General features: G+C 41.0%; 1 protein-coding gene across 2 annotated transcripts in view; it reads right to left on the bottom strand.

Annotated features, from left to right (window-relative positions):
• ATG5 (autophagy related 5) overlaps nucleotides 1–17,507 on the bottom strand; it is a 143,016-nt gene that overhangs the window by 18,878 nt on the left and 106,631 nt on the right. For both annotated transcript variants that reach the window (XM_066607920.1, XM_066607910.1), the window contains exon 7: nucleotides 15,222–15,339. In XM_066607920.1, the coding sequence (XP_066464017.1) occupies nucleotides 15,222–15,339 (118 nt within the window). The remainder of the gene's footprint in view (nucleotides 1–15,221; nucleotides 15,340–17,507) is intronic.

Below are 17,507 nucleotides of genomic sequence, written 5' to 3'. Positions count from 1 at the left end.
AGACTATCAATGCAATATACCTGCTTTCTAATTGGCCAGTGCACAGTGAGAGATAGGTAGTTAGAAAATAGTTAGGCTATCTTGGACAGCAAAAAAGAGGGCCCAGGACCGATGCATGACAAGGACAGCAGAAAAGAAAGGTTGCAGATAATAAATCGCCCTCTAAAAGCTCTTCCACACTGGCGAGAGCGATATATGAGGCCGTGATTCACGGCCTATTATCGCCCTCGCAATGCATGTGGAACCTCTGGATGCGAGGAGTTTTCATGTGAAAACAGCCTTGCATCACTGTGTAGAATCCCTTCATCCCATTGAAAGCAATGGGAGAACATCGCGATCTCCTGTCTCTGCTGTGACAGCAGCAGCAGGGGATTCTTTCATCCCCGCGGGGAGTTTCCTCATCACTGAACACCGTGCCGCTGCTGTCACAGCAGAGACAGGAGATTGTGATGTTCTCCCATTACTTTCAATAGGGCCAGCACTGCTGTTGTTGCTGGCCCCATTAAAAAGAAAACGGGAAAGCCCTGGATGAAGGAATCCTCTGCTGCAGCTGTAACAGCTGCAGCAGGGGATTGCAATCTTATTCTATTGCTTTTAATGGGGCCGGGACTGCTGCTGCCAGGCCCATTGAAAACAATAGGCAATATCGCAGAAAGGAAGGCAATGCTGCGATTTTTTTCACGCAGTATCGCAGGCGTGAAAACATCATAAATGAGAAGAAAACCATTGAAATTCATTGGTTTCATAATCATGAGCTTTCACTCCCTCCTGCAACACAAGAAAATCGCCCGATTTTCTCACTAGTGTGAAGGAGCCCTCAACTCCAGTCCCAGAGAGAATTTTGTCTCAAAACCAGAGGGTCACTTTAAAAAGTGCAAAAAAACAAAAAAGCAAATAATGGGGGCAGAGCAACATCAATGAGTGCAATGAGTTTCAATATAAAAATCACAGAATCAGAGCTTGAAGGGACCCAAGGGACATGTTGTTCAACCACCTGCTCATTGCAGAATTCACTAAATCATCTCTCTTCAAACAGATGTCTGCCCAGCCTCTGTTTGAAGGCTACCATTGAAGAAGAAGTCACTACCTCCAGTGGCAACCAGTTCCACTCATTGATCATTTCCCTGTCAGAAAGTTTTTCTAATATCTAATCTGTCTCATCTCTTTCAGTTTGATCCCATTGCTTCTAGTCTTTCCTTGTGCAAATGAGAATAGGGCTGATCCCTCTGCACTGTGACAGCCCTTCAGATATTTGTAGACAGCTATTAAGTCTCCTGTCAGCCTTCTTTTTTGCAAGCTAAACATTCCCAGATCCTTTAACCGTTCCTCATAGGACATGATTTGCAGACCGCTCACCATCTTGGTAGCTCTTCTCTGAACTTGCTCCGGTTTGTCTGTTTTTTTTTTTTTTTAATTTGGGGTGCCCAGAACTGGACTATTCCAGATGAGGTCTGACTAAGGAAGAGTAGAGGGGGATAATTGCCTCATGTGATCTAGACTCTATGCTTCTCTTAATACATCCCAGAATTATGTGTGCCCTTTTTTGCTGCTGTATAACACATTCTTTTTCACATGTGCTGCTGCTTAGCCCAATTCCTCAAATTCTGTATGTTTTTCACTTTTCTTGCCCAAATGTAGGACTTTGCATTTCTCCCTGTTAAATGCCATTCTGTTAGTTGCTGCCCACTGTTCAAGCTTGTCTAGATCTTTTTGAATCCTCTCTCTCTTCTCTAGTGTTAGCTATCCCTCCTAGCTTTGCGTTGTCTGCAAATTTGATCAGTTTTCCCTCAATTCCCTTGTCTAGATCATTTATAAAAATGTTGAACACCACAGGGCCCAGGGCAGAACCTTTCAGTACCCCACTTGAAACATTCTTCCAATTGGATGTGCAGCCATTTATGACCACACTCTGAATACGATCACTAAGCCAGTTGTGAATCCACCTAACAGTTGGCTTATCGGTCTCATACTTGGTCATTTTTTCAATGAGGATGGTATGAGATACTTTGTCAAATGCTTTGCTGAATAAGTTCCTCTGATCATCCCAATCAATGATTCTGTCATACCCAGAAATTAGATTAGTTGGACATGACTTATTTGCTACAAACACATGCTGGCACTAGTTAATTACTGCATTCTCATCCAAGTACCTGCATACAAGCTGTTTAATTTGTTTAAAGATCTTTTCCAGTACAGAAGTCAGGCTCACAGGCCTGTAGTTTCCTGGGTCCACCTTCTTCACCTTTTTTTGAAGATAGAGACATTTACCCTTCTCCAATGTTCTGGGACTTCTCTTGTTCGCCATGAATTTTCAAAGATTACAGAGAGTAGTTAAGCAATTACCTCTGCTATCTCCTCCAGTACCTAGGGATGTAATACATCTGGACCGGGAGACTTGAATAAGTTAGCCAAGTGTTCCCTCAGCATCTCTCTGCTTATAGATAGCCTGCATTCTTTTATTCCTTCAAAAGCACATTGAAGATCAGTTGATATTACATTTACTTTCTGGGAGAAAATAGATACAACATAGAAATTTAAAAGTTTAACCTTCTCAACATTATTGACCAATTCACCATTTTCATTCTGTAAAAATCTTATAGCATATTTGACCTTTCTTTTGCTTTTGATATACCCACCAAATCCTTTTTTATTGCTTTTGGGCCCTCTTGCAAACCTCAATTCATTATTAACTTTAGCTATTCTGACACTTTCCCTTCAGTTTCTGCAAACTGCATTTTATTCTTCTTCAGATAGGTCTCATTCTTTCCATTAAATAGACATTTATTTTTTCCTTTTTAGCATGTGTTTAAGTTTTGTTTTCATCCATCCGGGTCTCTTTAAATGCTTCCCATTCTTTCGTCTGTTAGGGATTGTTAATGACTGTACTGTGAGAATCTAATTTCTCAGAATTTCCAATCCTTCTTGGACATTTCTGCCCTTAAAAACCTCCAGCCCTTGGATCTTTTCTACCCTCTGAGTCCATTAGAATCTGCCTTTCTGCAATCAAACTTAGAAGTCTGACTCCTCACAGGTCTTCCTCCTCTTGTTATCCAAAATTCAAGGATATCATAATCACTGCCTTCTATGGTCTCAGCCACCCATACTTCAACCATTTCTGCCCTGTTGATAGGAAATAGGTCCAATATAGCAGATTCCCTTGTTTTCTCTTCTACCTTTTGAAAAATAAAGTTGTGAGCAAGAGCGGATAAGAATTTGTTAGACGTATTAGTTTTGCCTGAAAGAGATTCCCAACAAATGTCTGGATAGTTAAAATCTTCCATGATCAATATGCCGTACTTTTTTGAGAACTTAGCCATTGGTTAGAAAGAATTCATCCATATCTTCTACTTGTCCAGGCTGCCTATAGTAAACTCGTACAATGGTGTCCTTCCTGTTGTTGTCTTCTTGTATTCTTACCAAACAGTTTTTACAGAACTACCATGCTCTGAAGCTTGAATCTCTGTGGAGACGTATGCTTTCCTAACATACAACGCAATACCTCCTCCTCTTTTATTGTCTTTTTTTTATTAACAAGTTGTATCCTTTAAGCCTTCTATTCCAATCTTCTGTATCATTGCACCAAGTATGATGCCTATCACATCATACTTCTCTTCCTGTGTTAGGAGCTCCAATTCTCCTTGTTTGTTTCCCATGCTCTGTGCATTTGTGTAGAAACATTTTGGTGCCTCTTGCTCCTCTACTTTCCTTCAGAATTTTTTTGTCTTCGTTCTTTCTTTCGACTTCTAATAGCAAGGTCTCAATTATATTCATTAGCTGTTCTAGTTTAAAGCTCTCCTTATGAGTGTAGCAAGTTGTCCGCCAAATATATGCTTTCCTGTTTTTACAAGGTTTATCCCGTCTCTAGCAAGGAATCCATCATATAGGTAATTCACTCCCTGGTCTAGAAATCCATATCTTTTCTGACTGCACCATCAACATAGCCAGTTGACTATCTGACCATCTCTAAAATCTTGTTCCATATCCTTATTCTATGACCATCTGCTGGCAAGATGGATACGAAGACTACCTGCACTCCCAGTTCCTTCACTTTCCTGCCTAGGTCTTCAAAGTCTCTGCAGATAGTTGCAGTGTCATTTGTCCCTACACGTATTAGTAGGAATGGGTGGTGTTCTGTAGGACTGAAGAGTCTTGATAGCCTATCAGACACATCGTTGTTCACCTAGAAGACAGTACACCTCTTGTGAGGTTGTCAGGTCTGCAGACAGCGATCTCTGTTCCTCTCAATAGGGAATGCCCCACAACCAGCACTCTCCTTTATAACAACACTTCTTTTTCTCCATCCAAGAGGTTTCTGAGTGATTACCACACAGTTCTTTGTGGGCAGTCATTTCTTGATGTATCTCATCGTTGTTTGTCCTGCGTGAGAATCTGGTACTGGTTCCTGAGCACTACAGGTGCTGGCTGATTCTTGATCCTCCTACTTCTTTGGGTCACATGCTTCGATTCCCCTGCTTTTGAAGGCAGACTGAACATTTATTTTCTTTCAACACACTGAAGAGTTACTTCTGCTCGGTCAAGGAAATCCCCATCTTCCTTAAAGAGTTTTAGTGTAGCCATTCTCTTCTGAAGACTATGCACCTTTTCCTCCAATAGAGACACAAGCTTGCATTTCTGGCAGGTGAAGTTTAGCTATTCCATTGTTGGATCTGTAAACATATAGCATACATTGCAGTTCACCATATGGCTATTCTCCTCTTCCATGTTGCACATAGTGCATAAGTTGATGCTTACTTCCAAACTTCTAATAGGTTAAATATCTTTATGAGAATTCTTCACTAAGATGCTACGAAGTGCAAAAATTCGGAACGCTGTCTGGTGATGTCCTCCAAGCATTTACACCCAGCTAAACCTAACGATCGTTCCTCTCACAGTAACTTTTCAATATTCCCAGAAAGTACTGAAAATATGCAAATTATGTTCCTGGAGCCTATATACCTCCAATCCCTGGTATATAGAGCTTCATTGAAGTTTTAACAAAACACAAAAGTAGTTTTATTGGGGTTTCCAAACCTTGAATGCTACATTTGTACTGTTAGACAACAACAACAAAAAAAAGAAAAATCAATAAAACTGCCAAGAATGACAGACAAAGTTATTTAGAAGATTTCTGGTATTCAGTGAACTTTACTGATATCATCAACAGAAACCATTGCCTAGCTCAGATGAAGCCTGGATTACAGATAATCCCTTTGTGTGAAGTGAGCAGTTTCCATCTCACACAGGCAATTTCCTTGAGAGATTCCCAGTCATACCTGCTCTCAAATTCCACCTTGTATCAGTTAACTACACTAACTACTATTCACCAACCCTTTAGGCTGAGTTCACACGAGACCGAAATCACGCGGAAATCTTGCGGAATGACAGCACGGCCTTTAGCCGCGGATTTTGGAGCAACTTCGCCACCTGCATTCCGCTGCGGCCATCTCTCCCCATAGAGAGAAGAGAGGCTGCTGCGGAAACTAAGAAAAAATTGATATGCTGTGTCTTTGATTTCCGTGCCACATGTCAATTTTAACACGGCTTAGCCGCAGTGTGTGGACAAGATTTTTGCAAATCTCATCCACTATGCTGGCTAATCCCGGGATTAAAAATGCGGGCGGAATTTCCGTCTAAAAAGTCCACACAGACATTCTGTGGCAATTCCGCCCTGTGTGAACCCAGTCTTAAATTACCTGATCATGGCAAAAAGTAAATTATTCTCTTCTTCTACTTCATGTGGTCCTAAAGGAAACATTTATAAATGAAAAGTCTACCTTTATTATATAAATGTGGCTTCTTTAAATTAAAGATGCCCACATACTTACATTGTCTTGCAGTCAAATATTCATTGGGTTGTTAGCTATTGCTTCCAACTTCCCCATACACATGTACCCTCAACTTGGGCAAGTGTGTGTGTTGTCATTGGGGAGAAGGGAATAAACCACTGCCAGACACTTCTGGCAGTGGCTTACCTCTTGTTGGGGAAAAAAGATCAGGCATGATCAAACCAACGTAATTGATCCTTTTTTTCTATGACATTTTCTTCAGGAAGAGTTGAGACACCTAATACACATTAGAAAATCGGTAAAGCAGAAATCTGGGATGGAGTGACTTTCTTCTGTTTTTGAAGATACCTTTATTATCAACACTTGAATAAGAAATTGGCTACAATTTAGTTTAGAATAACTTTTTTACTTTATAATTCTTTTTAAAGTTAGAAAAATATATTTGCATTTATCATCTATTTTAGACAATTCTGAATTTCCCCTGGGGTTGGCTATGAAGGGTGAACTGTTATGAGCCTTGGGTGAGGCAGACTTCATAGATAGGGTGGGAATCTGCTCTTGCCTAATGAACTACTGCATGGAGATCTCAGATACCAACAACAAAATCATCACAAGATAGTGTCTACTTGGAGACGAGAAATGGAACTGGGCATTATCATGATGTACAACTGCAATTAAAAAAAAACACTAAAACAAAAATCTACACCTAAATGTGTATTACTCTCTTCAGAGCATGCAATCCCTTTTAGCTGCTTCTTAAAATAGGAACAATATCTTTGCAACAGCTCTCAGTGGTATCACTACTACTAAATCTGAAAGGGCAATTTACCTAGCATTTTGGCCATGTACAAAGCTTGGTTCTACTGACTATACCTGTAGGACTACAATTCTCAATGACAGTTGGACGCTGCCAAATGAAGACAGCAGAACTCAGGCTTTAAAATTCACACCTTAGCTTGTTAATGGACTGCGGATAACAGGGTACAGCTTAAAGGGGTTCTGTCAAGAAAATAAAAAAATTTAGACCTGCCTGCATCCTGCCCTCATCCCTGTGGAGTCTAACCTGTGAAAAGAGAAGAGTTAACCCAGCGGCTCCTGCATGCTGATGCGGACCTGGCCGCGACTAACCTCTGAAGTCCTAGGAGAGTCGACGGCGAGTGTGAAAGCGCACCGGGAAGAGGGACTCTCTGAGGACTTTAGAGGTTAGATGCGGCTAGGCCAATCTGTGGGCGACATGTGATTTGTGACGCATCGACCACTGACCCAGGTGGCAGTACTTGCCGTCAGGCAGTGGTCGGAGCAGTGACGGAAGCTGGCACTTTGCCAGCTTCTGTCCTGCGATAGAAAGGCTGCAGGTGGGACAGGAGAAGAGCGGCAGCTTCCTGGTGAACAGCCCAGCAAGGCACAGGTACATTTTTCTATGTTCCTGAGAGAACCCCTTTAAAGGGTTTTCCGGTCACAAAATCACTTTCCATCTAAGCCTATTCTTGTATAGCAATCAACTCAATAAACTCCTCCAAACACCTTCTATCTTGTTTTTTTCATGTCTTTCTGCTATTACATGTTGCTGCAGCCCCACTGCTTGTTTGTTTTTATGCTTAGCCTCAGTGATGTCCCTTCCTCCTTCTTTCCTCTTGAGGCTGCTCTGCCAGCACTAGACACGCCCACAGTACACACACTGGCCAGAGATGCACCCCACCCTCCACCACCATTTTTTTTTAAATGTCCTCCTACGCAATGCTTTTACCACTTAACGACACAGAACGTAAGGTTATGTCCTGCACGTTCGGAGTATGTATGAAGTGAGATCGCAGAGTGGTCTCCCTCCATAAATCGCGGCTGCCAGCTGTTTCTTATAGCAAACAGCCACCCGCAACAGCTCCGATAAGCTGTGCGGTTCATCGGAGCTGTTGAACCTTTAAATGCCGCTATTAATTCTGACAGCAGCATTTAAATTTTTCTGCCAATGTTCTGGGGCCCCGTATGACCTCCCACGATGACATCACAGGGAGCCATGCGTGTGTAATGGCAGCCGGGGGACCTTCTGAAAGCCCTCAGGGCTGTCTTAGCAGAATGCCTATCAAGCAAGGCAACCAAGGCAAAAACGAAAATGGAAAAAAAGGACGGTCCTTAAGGAGTTAAATATTGAAAAAAATCAAAACAAGAAAAAATTTCACACAATTTGTATTGCCATATCCGCAGCGACCTCTACTATAAAATATATTATTTATCCAGCATGACACATTCCGCAAAAAAAAAAGTATATGCCGAAACGGCTGTTTTCTATTCATCCCACATCCACAAAACTGAATTAGAAAATAATCAAAAGGACATTGATGAATCTTTGGATCCCCACAGATCTCACTTGCTACCTCAAGAGGATGACGTAGTGTTGCAGGTGCGAGAAGTTACTCATTTGACAAATCAATTTGATTTTAAATGGCGCTCATCCGCTCTTCAATATTTGGGGGTGCAAATGTCTGAGGACTTGTCTTCCCTATATCAACTGAACTACATCCCCCTGTTAGATCGGACAATATGGGATTTAAATAGCTATTCTAAAGGTCTATTTAGACACAACGATTATCGCTCAAAAGCTATCTTTTGAGCAATAATCACTGTGTCTAAACGCGCGCCCATCGTACAATTTTTGTTTATCGCTGACTTCAAGCCAGCTTAAAAATCATTGTGTGGTCTTATCAGACCGCATGCTGAGTTCTCCGTGGGATAGCGCCGATAGTATTCTTTCAGCAGCTATCCTGCTGGAGAACAATGGAGCTGAATGCAGATAACAGACCTCCAGCTGTTATCTGCATTCAGCAAAAGGCTTCATTTCCCCACTAATAAGCTACTAAGTAACTGAGTAGCTACTTAGTAGTTTATGCAAAATGATCGCTTAAAACTGCAGTTCAAGTTATCTTTTGAATTAATTTTGAGCGATCATCTTTCCATGCAAATGGGCCTTAAGAGACACCTGTCTTGGTTAGGGTGGATAAGTGTTTTAAAAATGAATGGTGTGCTGCGTTTCCTATACCTATTCCAATCAAAATCCCATCTCAATTCTTTAAACAGATTCAAGGAGCATTTTGTAGGTTCATATGGGGAGGACTGAGCAGCCAAATTAAGCTATGGACTTTGACTCACCCCAAGAGCCGTGAAGGTGTTGAGATGCCAAATTTTTAATTATACTACACTGCAGCAATCCTGACTAGACTGCTGCAGACTGGCACTTCTACTGACACTCTAAACAGTGGGTTGATCTTGAAGTTTTTTTAAATTGGCCCCATATTCATACAATACTGTGAGTACTATCTAAAAGACAGCCCTTTTCTTTCCTATATATATATATCTTTATGCTACCGATCTAGATATATGGGATAGAATGAAGGTGCTTTCACACATTTAAAGATGATCACTCAAAAGATGGCTTTTGAGAGATCATCTTGCATAAACTAGTACTTGGTACTAATGCCTATTAGTACCAATTAGTAGGGTGTAAGCCCCCAGGAGCTGTATTCAGAGAACAGACCACCCGCTGTTCTCTAAATAAATCCCCTTTGTTTTGCCACAGGGCTGACAGCTGGGACAATGTAATCAGCGCTCCCCGGTCAGAACACAGCGAGCGGTCCTTCTTATCAGTTGTTCTGCCGAACGATGGATTTAATGCCGAGCTGAAAGTCATAGTTCGGCAGAAAAGTGAAAGACGGGCATATTTACACCCAACGATTATCACTTAAAAGATGGCTTTTGCACGAATTTTGAGTGATATAATTGTTGTGTCTAAATGGGCCTTTACTACCAAAGGTGACCTTCGAATTTGTATAGCAGTTCTAACACCTCTCTTTCACAATCCAGCTTTTCCCCCTGGGATGAATAAACAAACATTATAAAGGCCCATTTAGACACAACGATTATCGCTCAAAATTCGTCCCAACAATGGCTTTTGAGTGATAATCGTTGCATCTAAATCCTACCATTGTTTGCTTTTCTGCTGAACAATGGGATTTCATGTGACCATGAAATCCATTGTTCGTGATAGCAGGGACCACAAGTTGAGTTCTCCGCAGGCAACGCTGGTAACATTGTTATTAGCCTACAGTCCACGGCAGAACAAAGGACATGTATTTAAAGAATAGATCACCTGCTATTCTGTAAATACATCTCCTGGGCTTATTAACATGCAAATGATATTAATTAGCTGGTAATAGACATTAGTGCCCATTAGTAGCTATGCAAAATGATCGCTCAAAACTGTCACTTTGTCTTGTGAGCGATCATCTTAGCGTGTAAATAGGGCTTTATGCTGGCATGAACCAGATGATTATCTTTTGTGCAATATAGCTACAGGCATATCTTTACCTCCATTATCTACAATTCCCCTAACATTAAACTCTCAAGGCTAGAATACTTTCAGTTATCCTCCTTCTCAAAGCCAATTCTGGGATCTCCCAACTATAATCTTCACCGACCCCAATAGAAAACATATTTCTGCAGAACCCCCCCCCCCCCCCCTATCACACATATACATATACTCTCCAAAATTTACATTTGTCTAACACAAAGCATCCGAGGTCATCTTTACCATATCAGATCTTGGGAGAGAGTATCTGTCATGATTTCGGACTTTGTTTGGGATAAGGCTTTTGTATTTTCCCACAAACTGCCAATGGCGTGCACGGCACAGAATAAAAAATTACAAAGTGCTCACTAGATGGTTCAGATGTCCAGATCTCATTCATCGCATTTTCCCAGTATCAGACTCCTGCTGGTGCAGTGGCTCTGGGTTGGTAACCAGGCTACATATTCGGTGGGAGTATTTGGCTCTTCAACACTTTTGAAACGTGGTTTTCCAGACATACAAAAAAGTTACACATAGCTCAGTGATGTATCTCCACAATCTGCTCTACTATCCATTATCCCAGGCTCCTTTGCCCACATAAAAAAGGGGATTCTGCAACATTTTCTGACAACAGCACGACCAGTAAGCCCTGGCCACTGACAGAGCCTTCTTCCTCCAACAGTGCTGGAGTTTATCCAAGAATTGAATTACATAATGAATATGGAAGAACTGGCGGCCGAGAATTTGCCTAATCCTTGCACAAACATGGACCCATGGTCTATGTGGATCTCATTTCATGATACCTCAAATTTTCTATATTTGCAGGAGTGATAGGGTGCAGTATTTACCCTCACATACCTCCCCCCCTTTCCTCCTTACCTATCTTTTTTTATTTATAGTTTTTTCTCCCCCTCTCTGTCTCTTTTCTCTGTTTCCTTTCTCTTCTTCTCTACATACTCTTATTTCCTCTGTTCCCTTAGTTACGCTGTTCTGACCTTCATTCCTAATGTAATATTAGGCCTTGTTTAACAAATAATTGCATGTTGAGGAATTGCTTCTTCTATTATAAGATAAGCAGTGGTACTAAGCATTATCATTTGGTAAGCAGTAGTACTTTCTATGCCATTACCACAACAATTAACTAAGGTCTCACTAATATGGGAGTATTGTCATTACTTATGACACACATATTTTTCATATGAGTAATACACAATGCTAACAGCCTACTTTCTATTGGGTCACTCACACCTACGTGAAAAAAAAATGCTGCATGCCCTGTTTTGGCATGTACCACATGCCAATATGGGCTATGGAGATTGAACTTACACAGCATATTCACATGTACATGTATATTTGCTGTGCAATGCGTATTTTACACAAATGAAAATTCCGTGCATAATATGCATACACATACGCCCGTGTGAGTGAGCCCGAAAAGCAGACAGATCAGGATTCTGAGAAAGCTGGATGAAACCCTACTGGATTCCCACCAGTATGACTAGAAACAAAATCTTAATTACGCTTGGAACAACTTAAAGGGGTTGTCTCGCGCCGAAACGTTTTGTTTTTTTTTTCAATAGGCGCGAGACAAACCCAAAGGATGGGTTAAAAAAAAAAAGAAAAATATTAATTACTCGAATCCCCACTCTGCGACGACTTCTTTCTTCCTTCTCCAAGATGGCCGCCGGGATCTTCACCCACGATGCACCGCGGGTCTTCTCCCATGGTGCACCGTGGGCTCTGTGCGGTCCATTGCCGAGTCCAGCCTCCTGATTGGCTGGAATCGGCACACGTGACGGGGCGGAGCTACGATGACGACGCGGGACCAGCTCTCAGGCACGAGCGGCCCCATTCACAAGGCAGAAGACCGGACTGCGCAAGAGCGTCTAAAAACGCCAGAAGACAGCGAATTTAGACGGATCCATGGCGACAGGGACGCTAGCAACGGAGCAGGTAAGTAAATAACTTCTGTATGGCTCATATTTAATGCACGATGTATATTACAAAGTGCATTAATATGGCCATACAGAAGTGTATAGACCCACTTGCTGCCGCGAGACAACCCCTTTAATAAGAGAACACATTTACTGGTGACTGTGATTTATTGGATGTTCTAGCTAAAGGACAAACCATAAAGATCCAACGGTAATTTATAATCTTTTTACTTTTATATCAACCAGTTTGGGCCTAAACATTGTAACACATGAGAGATAAAACAAAACAAAACAATGGAGGGGCATAGCTAGCTAAGAAATTAAAGGAGGTGATAATATGCAGATCTTCAAACAGAGCGGATAATAAAAGCCTTCTTTCATCTGCCAAGGAGGAATATCTTACCTGTTCTAAATCTTCAAAGAGACATCTATAATAGCTGCCTTTTCATGCACATGAATCTGCAGGTACCCTGTCTCTGTTTTGCTCCACCCCTATAGCCTGTCAATTATTGACAAGAAAAGCCAGGCTTCATCCCCCACACACTGCTTTCTTCTATAAAGATTCCATGTTTTGTAAGCCTTAGATGCCTAAGTGTCTGTGGTTTCCCCTATGTCAGACCTCAGACAGGTGATTTCACCGGCACTCACTCATTACCCCTCCTCTATGTATGCTGCCATACAAAAGGTGAAAAGCTTGTTTTGGAGACTTATGATTTGTGATAGCAAGAAGCATGCACCTTGTATACTCGGAAGTAGTGCATACATATTAAGTTGGGTTTGTATAACACTCCTCTGACATCCTGGGTCACTGAAAAAAGGGGGTTCAGACAGGACGGTACTATACCATTTGATATGTCAAATCGAGACCAATAAGGGCTTTTTCTCAAGGGTTACCTTCATTTCCATTATATTTGGAGGATCCGTCAAATACAGTGGAAAATAAACAGACCTACTTGGTCAAAGGAGGTCTCCATGAGGCAAGATATCCATTCGTTTGCATTGCATTTGGAAGAATGTAATTTCCTAATACATTACAAGTATATTGGGACATAGGTTAACCCCTCGAGGACATGACCTATTTTGGGCCTATTGACGTAAAGAGTTTTGAAGGATTTTCAAAAGCCATAACTTTTTTATTTTTCCATTGACATGGCCGTATGAGAGATCTTGCGTGGCGAATTGCAGATTTTATTGGTATGCTTTGTAAAGACTTAACTTTTTTTTGGAGGGCAAGGAGCAAAAACAATTCAATTCTGCCATTTTTTGTAGCAGTAATCATACAGCATAGATGACATGATACATTTTTTCTGTGGGTCAAAACGATGGCGATACCAAAATTATATTTTTTTTGAATGTTTTTCCACTTTTGCACAATAAAAATCTTCTTTTTGAAATTTTTTTTTTTTGCATCTCTACATTCTAAGTCCCATAATTTTTTTATGTTTCCATGGATAGAGCTCTGTGAGGGCTTGTTATCGCGTGACAAATAGTTTTTAATTGGTACTATATTGGGGTACAAACGGCTTTTTTGATCACATATTGCTTTTTTGGGAGGTGAAATCAGGAAAATGAACATTTTAGCACCATCTTTTAGTTTTTATTGCAAGATAATGTGTTCAATTGATTGTACAGGTCGTTACAGATATGATGATGCCAAATATGTTTTTTTAATTTCACTCAGAATATTTTTTTAAGTGGAAAGTGCAAAATAAAAAAGGTTTTGTTTCAATTTTTTTTTCTACTATTTTAAAAATGTTGTCTCTGTAGGGGACTTGAACCAAACAGCTACGATCACTATGGTAATGTATTGTAATACTTCTGTACAGCAGTGCATTATCATTTACAGTAGTGATTCTAGACCATTGTCTGGCGTCCGGTTGCCATGGCAATGCATCAGCCCCCTGCAATTACATAGCACAGGGACGATGACGTCACATAGGGAGAGTGCTCCCTCTGTTAACCCTTTATATGCTGCAATCTACATTAATTGTGGCATGTAATGGGTTAACAGTGGGAATCTGTGTTTTCACCAATCCCCGCTGTTGCAGCGGGAGACCAGCTGTCATTCACAACTGGCTCCCGCTGCAGGATGGCAGAGGCCTTGAGTGCTATATACCGGATGAATTTCTCCAGGGCAGCTTTTGTAAATATGTTGGTAGTTAATTCTCCTAAGCATCCATTAGGATCATTAGTTTAATTAACCCCTTGGTGACATCCACCATACATGTATAACAGATATGCACAAGGTTTGACTGCAGAGGACTTGGGAGCTGAGCTTGCTGCATAAGTGCAAGCGCCAGCTGTAAATACAACTGACAACCAGCCATAGTGGCTGGGATTGAAGATTATGCCAATCCAGGTCATTATGTGCCATGGACAGCGCTGACTGTGGCATTTAAATGGCTTGACAGGGGAAGCAGTCTCTCTCTCCCCCTAATGGCTCACTGTGATCAGATTGTGGGATGCAGTTTGGGGCTTTGTGAAGGTTCCCAGGCCTACTGTTGTCTTCCAGCCTTTTAAGCCCTGCCAGTCAAAATGTTGAGAGGGAGATGTAGTGGCTGATAATAGGGATAAAAAAGCATTTTTCTTTAATACGATACATTACAAAGTTTCTTATATTCTCTTAAATTATTGATTTATGAGTTTCACAGTTTAGTTAGTCTTCAAGATAAGCAAATTCTAGAAGTTAATGTGGCATAGACCTCTACATTCAAACTTTCAGCAACATGATAGTAACATATGCTGGATGCAATCACTTTCCCAATCTTAGGGCTTATTTACACGAGTGTATATCGGACGGCGTTTTCACGGTCGGCCAATATAGGCATCTAAGCAGTTCCCCTCTTCCCTCCCCGGCTCTCTGCCTCTCTCCTCCACTCCAGCGTTTGCAATGGGAGAGGGTGGGATGGGGGAGGAGCTAAGCTCGGCTCTGTTCTGCCCACTCCCATTGCTGGCTATGGACAAGGGGCGGGGAGTGGGTGGGAGCTTAGGTCCGCCCCCGTACCGCCCACTCCCATTGCAGAGAGCCGGTGAGGAGGAGGGCAGGGGGGCACTGCTCAGATGGAAGCGTATATTGGCCTGGCTGTAAAAACGCTGGCCGATATACGCTTGTGTAAATAAGCCCTTAAACTGTATTTGTCAAAGAACCGTCTGAACTCATACCTTCGGGTGTGATAGCTGTAGGACAGACTTCTTTTATTAAATCACCAAGTGCATAAGGCTTTCCATCACTGGCAACTGGCCGAAACAGCTTTTGCACAAAAGGACGTTCACCGGTTGACTGTAAATATAAATAGAGAAACATGCAATTAATTCCTCTAAACTATAATAGCCAATTCGCACACAGGGAGACATTTGGCAAAACTAGTGCTGGGGAAAAGTGGAGAAGCTGCTCACACTGGCCAATTATTCCATTTTATTAGTGAATAAAACCTTATTCATATATATATTTAAATAGCCAATCCACTTTTCTGTTTATTATTTATTATAATGACAACCAGGAAGGATTAACAAGTGGTGTTGATTGCTGTTAATGTTCCAAAATTTTGTTGCAAACTAAGCAAACAGTAAGTGGTAAAGAGGTACGTTTGGCACAACTTTAGACAGTCTAGTATAAAGTGTACACTGTGTATCTATTAGAAAGGACTAGTTAATTTCCCCATTGCATGTGGATAGTGAGATCATAATCTTTTTGCCTTAAATACATAAAATATTTACACCCAAAGATTTTACACAGCAAGCACTGAAGAAAGGAATTATTACACTTAATTACATGTTAATTACTCAAGCAAGTTCACATTTAATGCCATGACAAACTGGCATTTCAAGTCAGAAATATTTAAAATATTTGTCTCTCGGTACCTAGTAATTCTGGAAGTTGTAACGCATGTTTTGTAGGCAAAATAAAGGAAAAAACTACACTCAGGTTCACTTTCACAATAAAACCTATGCTCTGATTTTGGTGTGATTACTTCTACGAATAGATTTAATGAAAACAAAGTTTTGGTACGGTGTTAGCCAGTAGAGTCAAATGTGATTGTTCCCAGTAAGAGAAACCACGTAATCTTGTAGATATGATACCTTTTAAAGGCTAACAAAAATACATGATGTAATAACGCAGGGCTCTTCATGAGGCTAAAATAGAAAAGATCCGAAAAGGCATGGATATTGATAGACACTTATGACAAGACACATATGTGGATGTGATTGGTTTGCACTTAAAAGGAATACTGCAACAGACAAACATTTTTAACTAGACACTGATAAGAGAGTGGAAGTTTATAGTCGCTGAATTACTGTTGGGGGGTCACCAGGCCAGCAGTCTTATCTTACACAGAGCTTCCTTCTGTATGCAGGAAGAAAGATTATTAAGACAATCATTCATCTCCCCCATACACTTTCATCTCTGTGGACAGCACATCTCCTGTTTACATGGCAAGGTGTGCTGCCAATTAAAATGATCTTTGCGGCAGCATAAATTATCTCATCAGTGCTTGCTCGTATATAGGCCAATTGGCGGCCTGTTTACATGGCCAATGAACTAACACGTTTGTTCATTGGCCAATATAAAAAAGGCCTTAAAGGGTCAATAGCTTTTCAACAAACCTGTGCTTATGTGACGGATAATTTGATAAAGTGATTTGCACTTTTGCCATTTACCTAAAATGATGTATTTGTGCTGAAAAATCACTTTAAAATGCTGGCCACTAGGGATCTTTCTTCTTTCTAACACTGCCCACTGCCTGTTGTCAAGTCAAGTCAAGTCAAGTCAAGTCTGTCTCTAGTAATAGACACACCAAAACAAATAACAGGAAGTAGCCGTTGGGTTGTCATCTAAACTGCCCATAGAAGTCTATAGCGAGGAGAAAGGCAGGTTGTGCAGTTGCAGCGAATAATAAGTGGCTTACTGTGTTATAGCTACTGAAATCAGTACTGCTGGCGTAGAATTCCTATGAAAGGAAATATGCCACAATTTCTGAATTTAATTACTTATACCATATATATTATTTTTTTATAAACCGGAGTTGGTACATTTCTACTAACTCCAACAAAATAGGATTCTGACTTAACAGACAAACCATGTCTTTATGGACCTTTGTGCACAGCAGCAGAGTCATGCTGAAACAATAAAGGGCCTTTCCCCAAATTGTGGCCACAACGTTGAAAGCATGCAATTGTCTTTGTATGTTGTAGAATTAACATTACTCTTTACTGCAAATAAAGGTCTTAGCCCAAATCCTGAAAAGACACGTTATACCTTTATGCTTCTGCCATCAAATCTTACAGTAGACATGTCACGTTCAGAGGCAGTTTGTTACTACTACCTCCCTATAATTGGATATTCCTACTATAGATATAGTGTGTGTATATACATCCATCTGGAGAATAGGGGTTCCTATAACACTCACATCAGCTGTTCACACATATGGGAGTTGTGAAAACCACCAA

This window comes from Eleutherodactylus coqui, chromosome 1 (genome assembly GCF_035609145.1).
Source record: "Eleutherodactylus coqui strain aEleCoq1 chromosome 1, aEleCoq1.hap1, whole genome shotgun sequence".
In the NCBI taxonomy this organism is placed as follows: domain Eukaryota; kingdom Metazoa; phylum Chordata; class Amphibia; order Anura; family Eleutherodactylidae; genus Eleutherodactylus; species Eleutherodactylus coqui.
This window is presented reverse-complemented; position numbering and strand designations above follow the sequence as displayed.